At 39.1% G+C, this 19972-nt stretch overlaps 1 protein-coding gene across 2 annotated transcripts in view; it reads right to left on the bottom strand.

Annotated features, from left to right (window-relative positions):
• Window positions 1-19972, bottom strand: part of CERS6 (ceramide synthase 6) — a 309729-nt gene that overhangs the window by 207406 nt on the left and 82351 nt on the right. For both annotated transcript variants that reach the window (XM_059394118.1, XM_059394117.1), the window contains exons 2-3: window positions 15154-15259; window positions 5473-5603 (exon numbers count right to left, since the gene is read on the bottom strand). In XM_059394118.1, the coding sequence (XP_059250101.1) occupies window positions 5473-5603; window positions 15154-15259 (237 nt within the window). The remainder of the gene's footprint in view (window positions 1-5472; window positions 5604-15153; window positions 15260-19972) is intronic.

Raw genomic sequence — 19972 nt, 5'->3', positions numbered from 1 at the left:
AGTCAAGAATAATCTCAAACACTAAGACATTCACTGATTCAATCAAATCTGAACAGTAAGTTGGCCTGTAACTATGTACTTTGGATGACAAGATGCTGTTCATTGGTCTAAGGGCTATTCTGAATTAATGAGAAACGACCACTATCATGACAATAGCAGAAAACCAACTCAACCTTGTGCTCTTCAAGTACTAAGAGGTGGGGGCACCTGGGTGACTCGATTTTGGCTCAGTTCATGATCTCGGGGTCCTGGGATCCAGCCCCATGTGGGAATCTGTGCTCAGCAGGGAGACTGCTGGAGATTCTCTCTTCCTCTACCTCTGCCTCTCCCATCGCTCCTGCTCTTTTGATCTCTCTCTAAGAAAATTAATCAATTAATTTTTAAAAACCTAAAAGGTTGTATTCCAATTCTATGATTAAATTTTTTCCAGATTCATGATCAGCATGAACTCATTGCTGATCATGTATCCCAGTACTTAAAAATATGAAGATACCATTTATCTAGAAGATAATACTTTCTTATTCACTCCTTCAAACACTGCATCTGTCTTCAGGGAAACTTTGGTGGTAAATAATGTTCACGCTGTGATCTGATGGTGGAAATAATCAAAACTGAAGTTTCTCTTTGGCAAAACTGTGCCCTTCGCCAGTGTGGAACATACGGAAGATTCTACAGCAATTTACAAATAGTTCTCTGGCAAACAGGTGCCTGGGTAATGACAACTTGTTGAATATATTCACCATGCATTTGTTCAGGTCAAAGGCTGATCTGAAATAAAGGGATATGAGACTTAGCTTGTTGCCCATGCAGCCCTGTTCTTTTCCCCCTCAATTATTAGGCTCCACTTTCTTATTGAGGTTACAAGACAGCATTGCTGATTTGACCAAGTAAAAATCTACCAAATAATAAAACAGTGAATGAGTGGCAGTATGAGGACAATGCGTTAAACCACTCATTTCTCATTTCTCTCTGCTAAGTTATCCTTAGTTCAGTGAATCACCAATTAGGATCACAGGGCTTCTTTGAAGAAACAAAGTCACAATTTCAAAAGGTGCCCAGATTTTGGTCAGTCTGCTGCCACTGAACAGAAGCATCCAAATCTGGTAGCATTTGCAAGTAGTTTTAATCAGTCTCAACTCTAAATTGAAATTCCTAAAGGAAAGACAATCTTGGGTCCTCATCCTACAACAAGGTTCCATATGAGCAAATGCCGATCCACATAAATTAGTGCTAATCTGTAAAGTGTAATATTCCTTGGCCTATATCTTCAGGTTATCGTGTGGGAGATTTATCTGTCCAGTCAGGTGGAGACTGCCTAAGCGAAAGCCATATATAACTTTCACTCCCAGGCAGATGCTATTAAATGCACAGTACAATATTTTAAAATGATGAACGCAGGTAGGGTACAAATGAGAAGGAAGCCATTTATTCTGAACATTTATCTCTGCCCCTTCCTGTTTCATCCTGCGGATATTTTTTTACTGCAGATATTATTTACTTTCCTATTATCCTGATGCAACTGTTGGAGGTGGGGAGGCAGAGCTTCAGTAGCATCAAAGCATGGTTCCCCCAGTTCCACGGCTCCCATGTAGAAACAGCTCCTCTGAAAAATGTATCACAGGGTACCTCATTTTTATAAATTCTTTATTCCCTCTTGAAAATCTCCCTTTCGGTTGCCAATAAAGATTTAAATGCTTCTGGAAGAAAATTCATCCAAACGAACACAGCTGGGAATGACTGACATCAAGCATGAAGGGGGGAGAAAAGCATGTCAATGTTTCAACACATTACTTGTTGAACAACTTCTACTCAGTTCATCTGCACGAAATGGGTGTGCCAAAAGTTGGACATGCCAGCAGATGGTTACAAGCACTGTTTGGCATGCATCTTGCTGCCATTCCATACGCTGAAAGATGGAACACAATTCCCCTGAAGACACTCTATTTTCTAAAATAGTGATTTAGATAGAACAGAGAAATGACAGAAACTGTACAGTTGGGCCCTAGACCTTCAAGTCCCATATCTGCGTGGTCTTGCTCGCTAATGTGATTTTTAGCATCTCTGAACAGCAGTCCTCTCTTTTCAGAGATTAGTGCTTCTTAACCATGAATGTTTGTCATAAGTACTAAGCGCATTTCTTTCAAGACGTCCATGTCCAAACCTCACCTGGGTTACTACGCTGACTCAGACAACCCGGGGTAGGGCCGCGTGTGTGCATTTTCAAAAGCTCACCAGGTGATTACACAGTGCGACCCTGGTTCGGAACAACTATTCTAGATCATTTTTTTATACTGATGAGCAAATAATTAAAACACACAAACACACCTACAATGACCAATATAATTCTGCCTTATTCCTTGTGACATTATCTAAATGCTCCCCTTTGCCATCCCATTCCTTCCTCTGGATTTCTTTCTTTGTAATATTGGAGCTTTCCATAGTTTGATAATTTTCCTAGACAAATCTTAGGCTAAGTCAGTGTATAATAGGCACTCTTCATTTGGGGAGGCAGCGTGCCAACTTAGATCAGCAAATCCTTCCAAGATAATGCCACTGTAACTTACAGTCATTTAACCAATATTTATTCAGCAGGATATATGTGGTGGGAAAGGCGAAGAATGCAAGAAAAACAAGATGTGGTTCTTGTGCCCTAAAGGAGCTAGTATTATGTAATTAGGGTAAAAATATATGGACAAGTTAAGAAAAGTTAAATAACCACATGAGAAGGCATGTGATTCCATATTAAATTACCCGTACTTACAATGAGGACTCCAAAAATTCAAAAAAAGTAGTGTTCGTTCCAGACACTCAACAGTCATGCCACATTTCTGAGAGGGCCTGGGGTTTGAAGAATGGGTAGGGGATAGATAGGCAAGGCAAAGGATATGGGTATACAGGCCAGGAAAACAGCAAAACCAGGGCAGGGGTGAACAAAGTATGGACAGTGAAAAGACCACCTTTTGGAAGGAAAGGGTCTTTTGGGTGACTGATACCAAACACATAAAGGCTAGAGTCTAGCTAAGAGGCTAAGGAGCCTAATAATTTCTCCTATAGTTGCAGAAAAATCATAGGATGAAGGATGAAGATAGCAGCATTTCAGGAATTTCTCTGTAGAAAGAAATCCATGAGTGTGAGATAAACAATAAGGAAAGCTATGAGAGTAATTAAGATCTGGGCCATGGCAGTGGCTTTACAAAGAACTAATGGAGCTCGGTCAATGACTGGTTTGAGTTTCCGGCATGAAACAGAATGGAGGCATGCAAACAATAGGAGAAGGGAAGTCAGAAGGGGAAGCAAGTCAGAGTTGCCAGTTGGGAGAAAGCAGAGCCATGCCTCAGAAGAAACCTCTTCATTGGACCCTTGACTTTGGAAGAACCCGGCAAAAGGAAATAACTTCTGCACAGAGGATGGAAGGGAGAGTGGGGAAAATAAGAGGTTGAAGACTGAATGTAGAGAAGAAGCCCAGTCGAGAAAATGGGAAAATGCAGAATAACCAATGCAAACAGGAGGCCTTGGGGAGGCAGGAGAATCTGGTGGGACTCCAGAGGTTAAGGAAGAAGAGGGGTTCAAAACAAAGTTCATCGATCGGCATGGTCCTCTGCAACAGAGAAGTCCAAGGCCACCAGTACCATCTCAGTGCTAGTCCCAGCAGCCCTGCCACGCGCCCTAGCCCACAGCTGAACTTTCTCCTCTCATCGTTAGTTACTGACTGTCCATACCACTTGTGTAGCACACACACCTATTTGTTTTGTAATACCACTGATATACATATACTCAGGTATTTGTCATAGCTCTTGGACACTATTATAATAAACTTCTTGAGGAAAAAAATCATAATTGATACTTTCAGTACCACCTCTCCCCCTTCCCCCATTGTGCCTTCACTTGCTATGTCTTTAGCAATCATTTAGAAATATTTTTAACTGGTTATAACTATGCAGATTCAGGGAGAATTCGGGGAGAAGACATAGATTCTGGTCTAGTGTGGAGTCCTGCTGTTTGAAGTGTGGTTCATGGACCAGTGGCATCACCTGGGAACTTGTGAAAAATGCAACTGCATTTGCCATCCCAGACTGATAAGAGAATCTGCATTTTAACAAGTGATGAATTCTTATACACACTGGTAAGGAAACTGGTGTGGACTCAGTATAATCTAAAAGAACTTGCACTGAGCTACCAAAGAAGTCAGCTGGAGGAAAGGAAGATGGCACATGAGTTTCAGCATGTGGTTCCTGCACCCAGACCCAGCTTCACCCCTGCTCAGACCCGCAGCCCAACGGAGCCCAGGCCCTCGGCATGTATGGTGGGACAAGGCCAGGAAGCAATTCTACCTTTTGATCTGGAGCCCAGATGCATAAATCCTTCTTCCATAAGCTGCCACGGCGTTCAATTATAGGAAGGGCTTTGCAGATTTTATCTACTGGGTTGTTTTTCCAGATTTTATAAATATTCTGACCTCCTAAAGATCCTGTTTACGCTCCCCATGTTTATCCAGCCCTAGGAATTTAGGATATTATACAGTCTCTAATTCATTTCTCCCAGAACTCCTTTAAGTTTTAGGCTGCAATTGCTAAAATACTTTTCCAGCATAATTGAAAGCTAAAGCTGAAAAGGCACCTCCAACCCCAAACAGCAAGAACCTGCGACAAAGGGAGCAATCAAGGACAGCACTATTGTTCCAAAGACCAGGGGTCAGGAAAAAGCTCCCGAAGGACAGACCTGTTGGACAAAGGCACCGTCATATCCCAAAGGATGGAGACCAAACGGACCAATGAGCTCAAGGCCCAGTATCTTCCCTTTGTTAGAAATGTGCTCAGTGCTTCAGTATTTCTTTCTCTATCTTTCCCGTAGGTAAGTGTATTGAGTGTCACTATTTCAAAACAGCACGGTGCTAGTTCTTGGAGAGTCTTTTATTAGTCTTAACTGCTTTATTGATATATAATTGATACACCATAAAGTTCACATTTCAGAAATGGAAGAGAACTTCATTCCATCCCCCACCTTAAAGCAATGCTTCATGACCCTCACCGAAGGAATATAATAGAGTTATTTCTTAAATCTCCAGGAATGTGGGACATCGTCCCGACTCTCTGATAATACATCTAACATCTCAGCTTTCACCAGTGGAAAGAACATCTTGACAAAGTCCCCTCTCGTAAAATGGCAACTGTTACAGTAATGACCTCTAGCGTTCTGTGTCAGAGATGGCTGCCTGAAAACACCCCGGCAGGTCCCTGTTATCCGCCGATTGCGTAGGAACTCCACGAGAAAGTGAACTTCATTTACTGAGGCCAAAGTGGAAATCACAAATTCTTACAAACTACTCTTCCTCCATTTTTGGGGTGGACTCTTTTTCCACCAGGTGGCATCCTTTTTAGGGGCTTCTGGAGCCTGCAGGAAGCCTCTATTTTTAACCTCAGGGATGGGAAGAGTACTTGGGTTTTTCTTTCAAAAAGGAAAACAGCAACTCACATGCTTTCACAGAACTTCCTCAGCGTGCTTGGCTTCTCCTGGTTGCATCTCTGTCGAAACCAGCGTTGAATGCTGCGAACATCCCAGTCCAGCTGCTTGGAGAGGCCTTCCAATCTCTTTTCATCAGGATGCTGTGAAACAAGGCACCAGCAAGATCATTTTCATCTTCACTATAAACGCATCTGCCCTTGTCTCAATTGAGATCCCCACCCCCCGCCAATTTACTACCTGCTACTGAAATTTTCTGTATTTACTACTGAGGACCTAGACCTTCCATTAGTAGTGCAGACATAAATAACCACTGAGGATTAAAAAACGTTACTCATTAGGAAACAACACTGAAACACATGAATCTCGCTCTAACGCTGGCACTTCTTATCAGCACAGAGATGCAGTGAAACAGGCAACTGGCTGAGTCAGCGCCCTCAGCCTTCAAGGAAAGGAGTTAGGTTAGGATGAGTTTGCAAAGAGGCATCATTCAAAGGTTTCACTTTCTCAGGAAGAAAAAAATGCTAAACCCAATGATCACTCCTCCAGGTAACGTAGGGCAGACAAAAAAGCGGAGTAATCTCAACAGACCTCACTTCAGCCTAAGGCACCAGTTCTCCCACAAAACCTGTCTTCCCTGTCCTCCTCTTCTCTCTGTTTTGCGGCTCACACATTCCCTTCTATCCCTCGTCTTGGTCCTTCCTTTTGACCAGATCCCCATCAGACCTTCCCATCAACTGCGCATCACTTGAAGACACCAACTTGGCGAACAGGGAAGAGACCCTCTTTCTGGCTCGCCATCGGAGGAGACCAGTCTGTCTCCCACTCATTTCTATGGCATCAGGAGGCGACAGCCAGGTTCAACCGCTTACTCTAATCGCCTCTCAGCCTTGGTTCCCTCCCCTGTCAGGGTTGTTTATCCACCTAAACAGGACTGTGGTGATGACCAAATGTAAACAACATGTCTAAGACTCCCTAAACACTCGTTTCTCCCCTTTCTTACCTCTCTCCCCTCTCTTGGCGAGCTTAAAGACCACCCTGCCCGCAATTATGTGAACGTGTCCTGCCGCACAACAAAACTCAGCGGAGTGAGGTCCATTCCTTTATTTGTCCTAGCCTTCCTTTACTATGGCATTTATAATGCCATGTTACTGACCAGAGGAAATCACCAAAAATGGGATAAAGGAGGCAGGCGGAGCACCCTCAAGTTACAAAGGTAGGATGTACCTATGAGGCCTTTTCAAAGCATCTCAAGCAATTCAAGATGTCCGAGACACAGGGAATACCGCAAGTGGCCTCCGGTATTATGACGGAGGTTATAAAATGTGCTGGGCTTCGGTCTGTGCGAGTCCTTTGCCAGCTTTCAGGGAGGTGTGTACTTTGACATGTTTTTGCTGTCAGTACTCATGATACCATCTACACTTCCTTGTAGGTCTATTTTAATTAAAACATAGTGAAGACAAAAAATTCACATCCTGCTACATACCTTGGCTATACCATGTTCCTACAGGAATCAACTTTTAATTTCAATTTGTTTTCTCAGCTTATTGAACAGGTCAAACATTCACATGGTTCACCAGTTAACAACTACGCAAAGTTTCACCTTCCCATTTTATTCCTACTGTTCTCCCCCTTCCTACTAGCTAACCAGTTATTAAATCAATTCCTTTTTCAGAGTTATTTTATGCAAATATAAGTAAATTTGAATGTGTACTCTCACATCTCTCTTTGTCACACAAATGGCTGCATACTAGATGTATCTTTCTGAACTTTGGGTTTTTTACTTTACAATGTATCTTGGAACATTTCCGTATCAAAACAAAGAATGCCCTCTTTCTTTTGTGGAACTGTCGGGATATGCTATAATTTACTTATCCACTCTCTTGTTAGTAGATGTTTAAGGTGCTTCTAGACTTCCACTACTACAAACAATGTTGTAATTAATCATCTTGTCATAGGTCATTAGACAGGCATACACTGAGATAAATTCCTAGAAGCAAATATTGGAGATCAAACACCTAAGCATTTGCAACTGCTTTAGATATTGAAAAGTTACCCTCACTAATAATTTTCCCAATTTTTACTTTCACAAGCAAGAGTACCCACAACATTTCCCAATGCCTCGCCAAAAGAGTACAGTATCCGATTTCTCAACTTTTTTTTCCAGTCTGATATAAAGTCATGTCTCAGTATATTTTTAACTTGATTTCCTCTTTTTATGAAACAAGAAAAACCATTTATGCTTCTTTTTTATGAACAATCTTTTTGTATCTATTGCACATTTTTTTCTTGATCTGTAGGTATTTTATTGATTTGTAGATTTCTTCATTTATTAGTTAGTGCAGTTAAATCTGTGTCTATAACATAGGTTGCGTATTTTGTACCAAGGTCTTTGTGTTTTAGAATTCGTCATGGGGTTTTCTGCTTGTTTTTTATTTGAAGTTTTTAAAAAGCATGTTTGAATTTATCAGTTTCTTCTGTTATAACTTCTGAATATGGGGTCATAATAAGAAGAGCCTTCCCTACTCCAAATGTTCAAGAAATTAACATAGGAACAACTGGCATCTTTACCCAATTTGTCTTTTGCATCCTTCAACAGTTTGAAAATTTTCTTCACATCCCTTGCACATCCTTGTTACATTTATTCCTAGGGATAGTATCTTTTCTGGTGTTGTTTGTGGTAACTTTTCACTTGATTCCTTTACTTTTTCAAATAGGCAGTTAGATAATAACATGTAACTAGAATGTAAGCTCTATAAATAAAAAGGAGATTTTTAGTATCTTTTTCATCTAAAATATAGTAGGGACTCAGCAAATTCACAAATATACACACACACACATACACACACACACACACACACACACACACACACACACACAGAGTTGGTAAGTTATATTTTCCTAGAATAATTTCCATTTTACCCAAGTTTTTATATTTTCTTTGTCATATTAATAAAAATACATCCTTTTTATTTTCCTCCATTTCTGCAATTGTTGATTATTATGTTAATTCTTATGTTGTAAATTTGTGCTTTTTAAAATTGCGTTAGCTAACTTTCTACAGATAAAACTACTTTTGAATTGATTTTCAATTCTATAGCTTTGCTAACACAATTTCTGCATTTATTGCTAAGTTCTGCCTTCTGCTTGCCTTGATTTGTTTTGTGGTTCTTTTTCTAATGTTTAAGTAAGTGTTGAAATTTGAGTTTTCATCTGAGTACTGCTTTGGTACAGTACAGATGAGTGATGTCTTCATCCCCTCTGTTACCAAATATTCTGAATTTCTATTTTTATCCAAGAGTTGATTAAGAAAGCAAGGAATTTTCTGTTTTCTGAATTCTAGTATTACTAAGTCATGCCTATTTTTATTTTTTTAAAGATTATTTATTTATTTATTTGTTTGTCAGAGAGAGCAGGCAAGCACAAGCAGGGGGAGCCACAGGCAGAGGGAGAAGCAGTCTCCCCACAGAGCAAGGAGACTGATGCAGGACTCAATCGCAGCCACCGAGGCGTCCCAAGTTGTACTTATTTTTAAAATTTATTACAGTTGTATATATATAATAAAGGTTATTTTTGTAAGTATTTAAAAGATATTTCAAAAGGAAGTATGGTCTTTATATTCAGAATACAGGGTTCTAAATGTACCACTTAAATCTTCCTCATTAATTATGCCTCTTAGAATTTCTATCTTCTGTTTTACATTTTTTTCACTTAATCTTTCATGACCCAGAGGTAAATTAAAATGTCTTGCTATTAAATTATTTCTTCTTTCATTCTTTTTTTGAGTATATGGATACACTGACAATGCATATTAGTCATAACCACTTCATCATTATTATGAATTGTATCCTTTGGCAAGAAAAAGCCAATTCTTCTTTTCATTTAATCCTTTCTAGCCTGAATTCCACTTCTATGTAAAAATAAAAATCCTACTTTATTATTTGTATTTGTCTATATACTGTTACTCATACTTTTATTTTCAATATTTGTAATTACTTTTTCTTATCAGGTATCTCTTATCAGCTACGTGACCCAAACCTAAATTAGTTTTTATTAGATGAGTGGACCTATTTACATATATTGATATAACTGATAAGTTTCTTTATAGTTCTGTCAAATTAATTGTTATGTTGTTTGGATTAAAAAAAACTTTTAATCTTGGCAAACCAAATATGGTTTTATTTTACTTCCTTTTTGTAAGTAATTTTTGTTCTAGGTGTTACCCATAATTGTAATATCTTCTTCTGTTTGTTTTCAATCAATAATTCTATATGAGCAATATTTAAAATTAGCAAATTTCCTCTCCCCTCCCACCCAACATTAGACAATAATTTTTATCTCTTTCACAGTTTACTCTTGTATTGTTAAATATGCTTATACTTCTATTACTTGATTTGGCTGCTTAAACTGATTTGCTTTGACTCCCAGCTATTAGAGACTACGCAATTAGTGAATTTATTCTACCTCCCGCCTTTTTCCCCCTCCTCATCTCAAATACTGTTAGTTGTATCACTCCTACAGTGTGAGAGCATATAATGTTTACATTCTGTCTTGTCATCCTAACCCTCACATTTAACACTTTAGATATTTTCAAACCTTAACAACACTCTAGTAACCTCTTCATTGGCTAAAATAAATGATTATAATAGTTTCTTCAAAAGGACTCATGAGAACAATTCCCCCCAATTTTTGCATGTTCAAATCTGTTTGTCTAGGAAGCCTGGGTAGCTCAGTCAGTTAAGTGTCTGCCTTTGGCTCAGGTTATGATTCCAGGGTCCTGGGATCAAATTCTGCGTCGGGCTCCTTGCTCAGTGGGCAGCCGGATTCTCCCTCTGCCTGTCACTCCCCTGCTTGTGCTCCCAAATAAAATCTTTAAAAACAAAACCTGTTTGCCTTTAACTGTTACAGAATAAAAACAATTTGCCTAAACATAAAATTCTTAGTTCACATTTTCCTTGAAAATGTTGGAAGTGTTGCTATAAAGAAGACCAAAGTCATGGTGATAGTTTTTCTTAAATAAGTGATTTGATTTTTTGCTTGACTGCTCAAAGAATTCGTTCTTTAATTTTTCAAGTCCAGTAATTAAAACTTGTTTTAAAACTTCCATTTTCTACTACATATTCATTAACATATTAAAATAAATCTCCATTTATTTTAGAAAAATTTTCTTGGGGGTGCCTGGGTGGCTCAGTTGTTAGGCATCTGCCTTCAGCTCAGGTCATGATCCCAGGGTGCTGGGATCAAGCCCCATGTCACGCTCCCTGCTTGGCGGGGAGCCTGCTTCTCCCTCACCCATTCCCTCTGCTTGTGTACCTTCTCTCGCTGTGTCTCTCTCTGTCAAATAAATAAATAAAATCTTTAAAAATTTTTTCTTGAATTATATCTTTCAATAGTTATTCTCTTTGCTTTTTCAGATGCTGGATCTGCTTGAGCTACATTTCTGATTATTTTTAGCTCTTTTTTGTTTCATTTAATTTCCTTTTTGTTTTTTAAAGATTTAATTTATCTATCTGACAGAGAGAGAGCACAAGCAGAGGGATCAGCAGAGGGAGAGGGAGAAGCATATGCCTACAATTTTTTAAATACCGGGTAACATAACAAAAGTGGACGATGATGTGATTTCTCTGGATCATAAAACCTGGTTTCACAGCTGACATATATATTTTTTTTTCCCTCAGTGGCTCAAGAATTGATTTGATTGGAAAAGTGAAGCTATTAGGATTATAGATATATGCCAATAATATGGCACGAGAATCCCCAAAATGTAATAAATAAATATAAATGAACAAATACACAAACACACACAAATTTTTTTATACCAGATATACACAGAAACAAACAGATGTCACCTCAAAAGGAAAGACTCTTAAAGAAAAAAAGGGGTTCAAATTCATCAGATAATTACAGAGATGAGAACTACACAGTCACATCATGTGACCAGTGTGGTCACAAAGGGATGCATATTCAGAAAGACCTACAGTTGGGGTTTCAAGTTCTATGGCTGTTATCTCAAAATTCTTAATAATTTTGTTACAGGACTGCTATTTTGTATATGAAGTCCAGTGGGACAGAGGAACATGTGTCAGGAGCTCAGTCTTAGCTCATACACAGTCCTACCACTTCCCATTGACAAGTTCTGGGAAACTCATTTCTCTGTTCCCTGGCTCCCCAAGCTCCCCAGCTTCCTCCCCCTCCCCACTCTGCCTAGTGATTACTGCTGCCTTGGCGCAAGCATGGAAAGGGCAAGAGGTGGGTGTGCCTACTGCACAGTATCTCAGTGTGGGATACGGAGAGAGCCATCTGCACCCTAGGCTGGCACGTCCCTGTGTATTCGGTGGGTGAATCAGTAGGGACAGGTCTCCTCCTCACCCCGTTCCAGGTACCAAGTGTGTCCTGGTGTAGTTACTGCAATACAGTTGGGAGTTACCTGTACCATGGATTGGGGTAGTAGGCTTATGAAAAGGGGAGAAGCCTGTCTCAAATTCGCCACCCCTGGCCAGAGAAGGGTAGGTATGCGGGCTACCCCACATTTTCATTCTGCATTGGCCCCACAAATTATGTAGCCAGTCCTATACAGAGTATATTTTAACAGTTTGAGGGGTTTTTTTAAGGATTTTATTTATTTGACAGACAGAGATCACAAGTAGGCTGAAAGGCAGGCAGAGAGAGAAAGAGGGAAGCAGGCTCCCTGCTGAGCAGAGAGACCGATGCGGGGCTCGATCCAAAGACCCTGGGATCGTGACCTGAGCGGAAGGCAGAGGCTTTAACCCACTGAGCCACCCAGGCGCCTCTATTTTAACAGTTTTGAGAGTGCATCCCTACACATTTGAAAGACGGTAACCATGCCCTTCTCCAAAGGTGACCTGAAATCATGGTCAAGGCCAGTTGCTGGGATGATCACTCAAACATACATGAAAACTGCTGAGACCCTCTGAGTGCTACTCCTTCTATTCTGGTCACCTGACCCATTACTTTCTCATATCAGAAATAACACTGGACAACTATAAAGAATTCAGGGGAAAAACTGTTCCAAATTTTGCTGCATTTATGTTTAAGACATGAGGTTTCTGCTCTAATCACATAAAAATGCCCAACAGAACCACCCTGGAAAGTAAAAGAGTATGATCAAAATTAGCTAGAAGCAAATATTCTCTAGAGCAGTCAACCTGACTGCAAAATCCTTTTATTACCTTTATAGAGGAAACTTCTCCAGTAACCATAATAAACATAAGGCAAGGGAATAAAATGTCCACTGCAGAATTTCTAAAGGGATACATCACATTTGGGTAGAAAACTCATTTTATTATGCACTTAGAGGAGTTCACAAAGTGAATTATAATTCACTTTATAATTCAAAGTATATTATAATCTCATTTTAAAAACCTGATAACTTCCTACACTTCTGCTTTTTCACAGGGAAAGAAGTGTCTCCTGCAGTAAATTCATATGTTACATGAAAGTTTTTTCTTAGTATTTTCTTCCTTTAAGTACCGTAAGATATGTGCCCCTTAGGGTTAGAACTTGGCAATCTAAAATCAGCCCATAAAACTCCAGAAGAAGAGTTCTTCGAAAAATCTCATACATTCTTCTCTTCTTCCCAGCAGAGATATGAAAAGCACCTAGTGCTTTCTTCTACTTCTCCAGGAAAAATACCATTTTTAAAAGAACAGAGGAGAGAATCCTAGTGAATCTTGGCAGAAGACCATAAGATAAACAAAAATGTTTGAATAGCTGAATAGTTTTCAGACAAGAGGCAAATAATACCAATGGTTAACGATACAAATACCAAAATAGGAATAAAACTTGCTTAACGCTGTCAAACCACATTTCAGAAGCCTGAGTAATTTTCCCGGGAAAATGAAAAAGTGAAAATGAACCATTTACTGTACAAACACACGACACTTCTCCTAGAATGTTACACCCCACCTGACCTTTCTCATCTCCACCAGATTAAGATAAAGAGAGAGATACGAGTAAGAAGATGCTTGGGTGCTGTGATGTGCTTCCTTTCCTCATGGCCTTGGACAGTTTGTGGCTTGGTCTTTCTCCTCCCTTCTTTGTTCTTAAGGCGCCAATCTTCCCCTTGCCTTGCTCTGTTCCTCCTGCCCCTACTTTGGACTTTAACTCACCACAGTGACGACCTCTTCCCCTACTTTCTCCACAGGGAATCTATAGCTTAGAACTCTCCAGTCCCGTCCTTTATTCTTTCATGTTGCAACTTTCCCGTCCTCCATTTATTCCCTCATGTTTACATCTGCTAAGTATCGAAACTACAGGAACATGAGGACAATGTGAGAAGCAGATGGGTTCTTTTTCTCACACACAAAGATCACTGCATTTTTCACATATTGAAGGTCTGTGGCAACCGTGCATCGAACAAGTCTATCGGGGACTTTTTTTTTTTTTAATAGCATTTGCTAACTTTGTGTTTCTGTTTCATGGTTTGGTCATTCTGGCAATATTGCAAACCTTTTTGTTAGTACTTTATTTGAATTGCTGCACTCTCCCGACAAATCCTTACTGGATGAGAGATTGCTTCTTATGAATGAACCAAGAAAGTGATTTCTTGAGATGGGATCTCTTCCTGGTGAAGACTCTGGGAAGATTGTTGAAATGACAAGAAAAGATTTAGAGTAGTACATATATCGAGTTTATAAAGCAGTGGGTGGAGGCTGAGAGGACTGACTCCAATTTGAAAGAAGTTCAACAGCGGGTAAAATGCTATTGAAAGGCATTGCTACACGGGCCACTCATGCTACAGACACATGGCTCGTGAAAGGAAGAATCAATCAATGCAGCAAACTTCATTACTGTCTTATTTTAAAAAGTTGCCACAATCACCCCAAACTTCAGCAACCACCACCCTGATCAGTCAGCACCCATCAACATGGAGACAAGAACTTCCACCCAGAAAACAGGTCACAACTTGCTGAAAGCTCAGATGATGGCTGGCATTTTTAGCTATAAAGTATTTCTTAATTTAGGTAACTACATTTTTTTTTTAGATACGATACTCTTGCTTACTTAACAGATTGCTATACAGTGGAAAATAACTTTTATATGCACTGGGAAACCTAAATATCCATCTGACTCTTGCAGGGGTCTCTGACCAGACCCACGATATCTCCAAGGTATGTATCCCTGTACATTCATTATAGTCCTCAGCTCTGCCCAGCCAGCTCCACAAAATCCCATCCAACTATTATACGTCCTGCTTCATGTCACAGAATTAGAGGCACAAAATTAGACTGATCACTGTCCAATCTAGACTGTTCTTTACAGACAAGCTTCTAAAATCAACGGGAGAGGAAACAAACAGGTCTCAAACACGTCTCCTTTTCTTCAGCTTCTTCCCAGCTTAATTTCCAGCACGAGGCTGGGCCATTCGTTCTCAAACCCAGGAGGAGAGAAGGGATTAAATAATTTCAGATTGAGGGCGCCTGGGTGGCTCAGTGGGGTAAGCCGCTGCCTTCGGCTCAGGTCATGATCTCAGGGTCCTGGGATCGAGTCCCGCATCGGGCTCTCTGCTCAGCAGGGAGCCTGCTTCCTCCTCTCTCTGTCTGCCTGCCTCTCTGCTTACTTGTAATCTCTCTCTGTCAAATAAATAATAAATAAAATCTTTAAAAAAAAAAATAATTTCAGATTGAGAATGGTGGTCACGATAATTCACACTGTACAAAAGGACAATCATACCTTTGTAATTGCAGTGAAGACCTTTTCCAAAATGGCATTTGGCTGGGCGATTTGTGGTCCATTGGCCTGTATGTTGAGGGCTATAGCACATGGTTTGGCTACAAATCTTAAAAACAAAACAAAACAAAACAAAAAAACAGAAGAAGTTACTTTTTTTATAACTGTTCTTAACGTCACCAATTCATTACATAATACTCAGCTGTCCCCATAAAGGGCTGGGTGGACACTACTGCCACACATATGTTGGTCACTACAAAAACCAATTTAACTTTTTTCTCTCCTTTAGTCTTCTAGCTGTAACAGTAAAAAAACATGTAAATCTCCTGATCCTTAAGTTCTGAGACTGAACAGGTAGAAAGACCATCAAATGACAAAGACAAGTACATAAGTAAAATAGAGAAGCAAAACAAACCATCATTTTTAAATGATATAATTTATGTTTTTCTTACTAACATCTGGCTAGCAATTGTCATTGTTCATACATTTTTGCTGTGAGAAAGTATTTACTAACCATCTCATGACACATGGGAAATGTACCTTTGATCACCCCTACATCATAAAATTGGCTGTTTTGCTTCTATAATCAAAGCACACTATATTCAGCACCAATTCCTTATGGCTTCTTAAAATTCCTACTTTGTGGTTATTTCTGTCTCTCTCATATGGAGTAATGAACAATGTCAGACAGCATGATGTCCCAGACAAGTTGAAAAGTCTGAAATGATTACGACCATCTGCTGCACTGTTTTATCCGATACGAATGACTATGTTAAGAAGAATGGGAAGATAGAGCTTCATTTCTGGTTGTGTCTGATATGCGAATGAGAAGGAAAGGGCATGGGCCCCCAAAGGTAGGATGACATCGCTAAGGTTTTTTTTATTTTACACATTTACAACTTTTAAGAGTTGTTTTAGCCTAAATGTTCCAGAAATAAGGTTTTGTGAATGTTCTTTCAAGTAGTGACATTTAACATTTTCTACTAATACAAAATAATATAATACCAGATGAATACCATATTAATGTTGGCCAAATCCAATCACTAATGAGTGTACAAAACAGATCATGAAGTTTCTTTAATATCTGTTGACAAGATTAAAGAACAGCAGACAAAGGAATTTTTTTTAGGTGGGACCAATGAAGTTTACATACATACACCACTTAATATCTCACTGGGTCCTATTTGAAGTTAAAGAGAAGACATTTATTCAAACAGAAAAATGGAAGACTGTACATGCAAACCTAACCCAGGAAAGATATACACAGAAAATGTGATATAATATCTGTTTTGCTGGGCTCTCTGGGACCAAGTTAGAAAAAATATCCTTTCTTAGTATGTAAGTGTTCTAGAATCTGGAGTTTCCCCCAAACATGCATTCTCAATTCTTTTTGTTCTAAGTTCTAAATATGTTCTAAGACATATTACCCATGCCCCTACATTCTTAAAGAAACATGTAATCTTTTTCATTCTAGGTCTTCACTATGAATAATAATCATGGAACTCTGGCGATAGCTTACGGAAAATAATGAGGTTTGATAGGTATTGCCCACAGAGGAGAGTCCAGAACTTGCTTTCTTGACCAAGTTTCCTGCTTTGTAGTTTTCTGCCTCCTCCTTATGATTGGAGTGTGAAAAAATACAAGGACCCGCAAGAGTGGGGAAAAGAGATAAAATGGCAAGATAAATTTGGTGTAAGGGCCAACATCAACTTGCTTTCTACTCTTCCCCGTCAGATTTCTCCCCTGCCTTCCCTCATCTTCTCCAGTCCCACAACTTTTAAAATACTGTTCAAATTTCCTCTCTGAATACGCCATCATCCTTTTAACAACCTTCTGTCCCAGTACATGGTCTTTTTTCCATCTTCTAAAGAGTTAGAGTTGCAATGCAGAGGATGACTGTTTCACCTCTGAATATACCATAGCAATGCTTATTTTCCTGAGTATCCCTAAGAATAAGAAAATATAGACATTTTATTTTGCATTTGTTCCCCGAAGACTTTGTGAATCTCTGCTGGGCATTTTGTTTCTTCAGAGAGAGTATGAGACTTCAAATAAAACCCATGATAGGGGCGCCTGGGTGGCTCAGTGGGTTAAGCCGCTGCCTTTGGCTCAGGTCATGATCTCAGGGTCCTGGGATCGAGTCCCGCATCGGGCTCTCTGCTCAGCAGGGAGCCTGCTTCCCTGTCTCTCTCTCTGCCTGCCTCTCCGTCTACTTGTGATTTCTCTCTGTCAAATAAATAAATAAAATCTTTAAAAAATATAAAAAATAAAAAAAAATAAAACCCATGACACAGCTACCATAATTTTGTTACCTAGCATCATGGTTCATTAGAGAAAAGCTTTTTGTTGTTGTTTTTTGAGGGTTTTTTCCCCCAATGCTGCCTCTAACAGAAATAAATTCAAAAAAGCGGTCTTTCACAGGTTTGTAGGGACAGAGAGATAGATGGAAGTGGGGGTAGGAGGCGTACCTACAAATACAATAGTTAAAAGGAAATATGTTCTTTCAAACTTTGATGATTACCTTTATAAGGAAATGCTCACCTAACTACTTTATCAAAGGTAGCAACACTGCTTTCTCAAGATCAAACATCTATAAAGTACTTTCATGTAGTAGAACATATGTGCAAGGGAACATAATAGGGTAGGAGCTTTAAAAAAAAAAAAAACTAGTCTTGGTTTAAAAGCAGAGGAAATACCTAAGATATTTCTACTTTTTAATTCTATTTAACCACATGTATTTGTATTTTAAACAGGAATTGAACATCTCTGCACAGAGCACCAAAGTAAGCTCTGGGCTGTGGTATGGCTAAAGGTACAACAAAATACAAAGTGATTATTGCACTCAAAATGTTTACAGTATGTTAAAGGAAATTAATTTTAAAAAAATAAATGAATGTGTAGAGGGCAAATATCAGTTCTAACCACTTAACACCACGTAACCTTCAGTGCGGAACATAGCCAGAGACTTCAGTCCTTTCTGACTCTAGCATTTCCTGCACTTTCCAAAACAGCTGTAAGACTGCAATGGAGGATACGTAAACCTAAGTATGATGTAAATGTATAGAATTAAATCACACACACATACGCACACATGCACAAATGAGTATAAGTACACCTGGAGAAGAAGTTCAACAGATTTTATAAATATCATTATCATTATTCTGGTTGTGACATTATACTATAGTTTTGTAAAATGTTACCATTGGGGGAAACTGGATTAAGAGTGTATGACCTCCCAGTGTATTACTTCTTAAAACTGCATATGAATTTATAACTATCTCAATAAAGATTTCAGTTAAAAAATACTTAGAAAAATTCTCTTTTTATAGTATGGAGCTCCTCAAAAAGTTAAAAACAGAACTATCCTACAACCCAGTAATTACTCTACAAGGTATTTACCTAAAGAATACAAAAATAGTAATTCAAAGGGATACATGCACCCCAGTGCTTTTAGGAGCATTATCTACAATAGCCAAATTACGGAAACAGCCCAAAACAACTGATGAATGGGTAAAGAAGATGTATATTTACACAATGAAGTATAACCAGCCATAAAGAGGATTGAAATCTCGCCATTTGCGGCAACATGGATGGAGCTAGAGATAGCATAATTCTAACTGAAATAACTCAATCAGAGAAAACAATACCATATGATTTCACTCATATGTGGAATTCAAGAAACAAAATAAATGAGCAAAGGAAAAAGAGAGGCAAACCAAGAAAACCGACTCTTAACTATAGAGAACTGATGGTTGCCAGAGGGGAGGTGGGTGGAGGGATGGGTCTAACAGGTCCTGGGGATTAAGGCATTCATTTGCTGTGATGAGCACCTGTGATGTATAGAAGTACTGTATCACTATACTGTACACCTGAAACTAATATAATACTGTAGATTAACTAACTGGAATTTAAATAAAAACTTAAAAAAAAAGAAAAAGAGATAGAGCATAGAAAAAATGTGAAACTGTAGATTAATTATCTCTACTGCTAAAAAGACATTTTTTTTCCTATAGCAGTGGTTTTTTCTAATTGTTTAGTTTAAAGTCAATTAAATAACATGTAATGTATTATTGGTTTCAAAGGCAGAGGTCAGTGATTCATCAGTCTTATATAATACCCAGGGCTCATTACATCACATGCCCTCCTTAATGTCCATCACCCAGTTACTCTACCCCCACCCCAGCGGCCCTGTTTATTTTCTATGCTTGAAGGTATGGTTTATCTCCATCTCTGGTTTTGTCTTGTTTTATTTTTTTCCTCTCTTCCCCTATGATTCCCTGTTTTGTTTCTTAAATTCCACATATCAGTGAGATCATATGATATTTTTTTTCTCTGACTCACTTATCTCACTTAGCATAATACCCTCTAGTTTCATTCATGTCATTGCAAATGGCAAGATTTCATTTTTGATGGCTGTGTATTACTCCTGTGTGTGTGTGTGTGTGTGTGTGTGTACACACATCTTCTTTATCCATTCATCTGCTGATGGACATCTTGGATCTTTCCATAGTTTGGCTATTGTGGACATTACTGCTAGAATCATTGGGGTGCAGGTGCCCCTTCGGATCACTACATTTGTATCTTTGGGGTAAATACCTCATAGTGCAATTACTGGGCCATAGGGTAGCTCTACTTTCAACTTTTTAAGGAACCTCCATACTGTTTTCCAGAGTGGCTGCACTAGCTTGCATTCCCACCAATAGCATAGGAGGGTTGCCCTGAAAAGACAACTTTAAAAAGGTGATAAGTGGGGCACCTGAGTAGCTCAGTGGGTTAATCCTCTGCCTTCAGCTCAGGTCATGATCTCAGGGTCCTGGGATCA

This window comes from Mustela nigripes, chromosome 3, assembly GCF_022355385.1.
Source record: "Mustela nigripes isolate SB6536 chromosome 3, MUSNIG.SB6536, whole genome shotgun sequence".
Taxonomy (NCBI): Eukaryota; Metazoa; Chordata; class Mammalia; order Carnivora; family Mustelidae; genus Mustela; species Mustela nigripes.
Note: the sequence above shows the minus strand (reverse complement) of the source record. Positions and strands in the feature narration are given on the sequence as shown.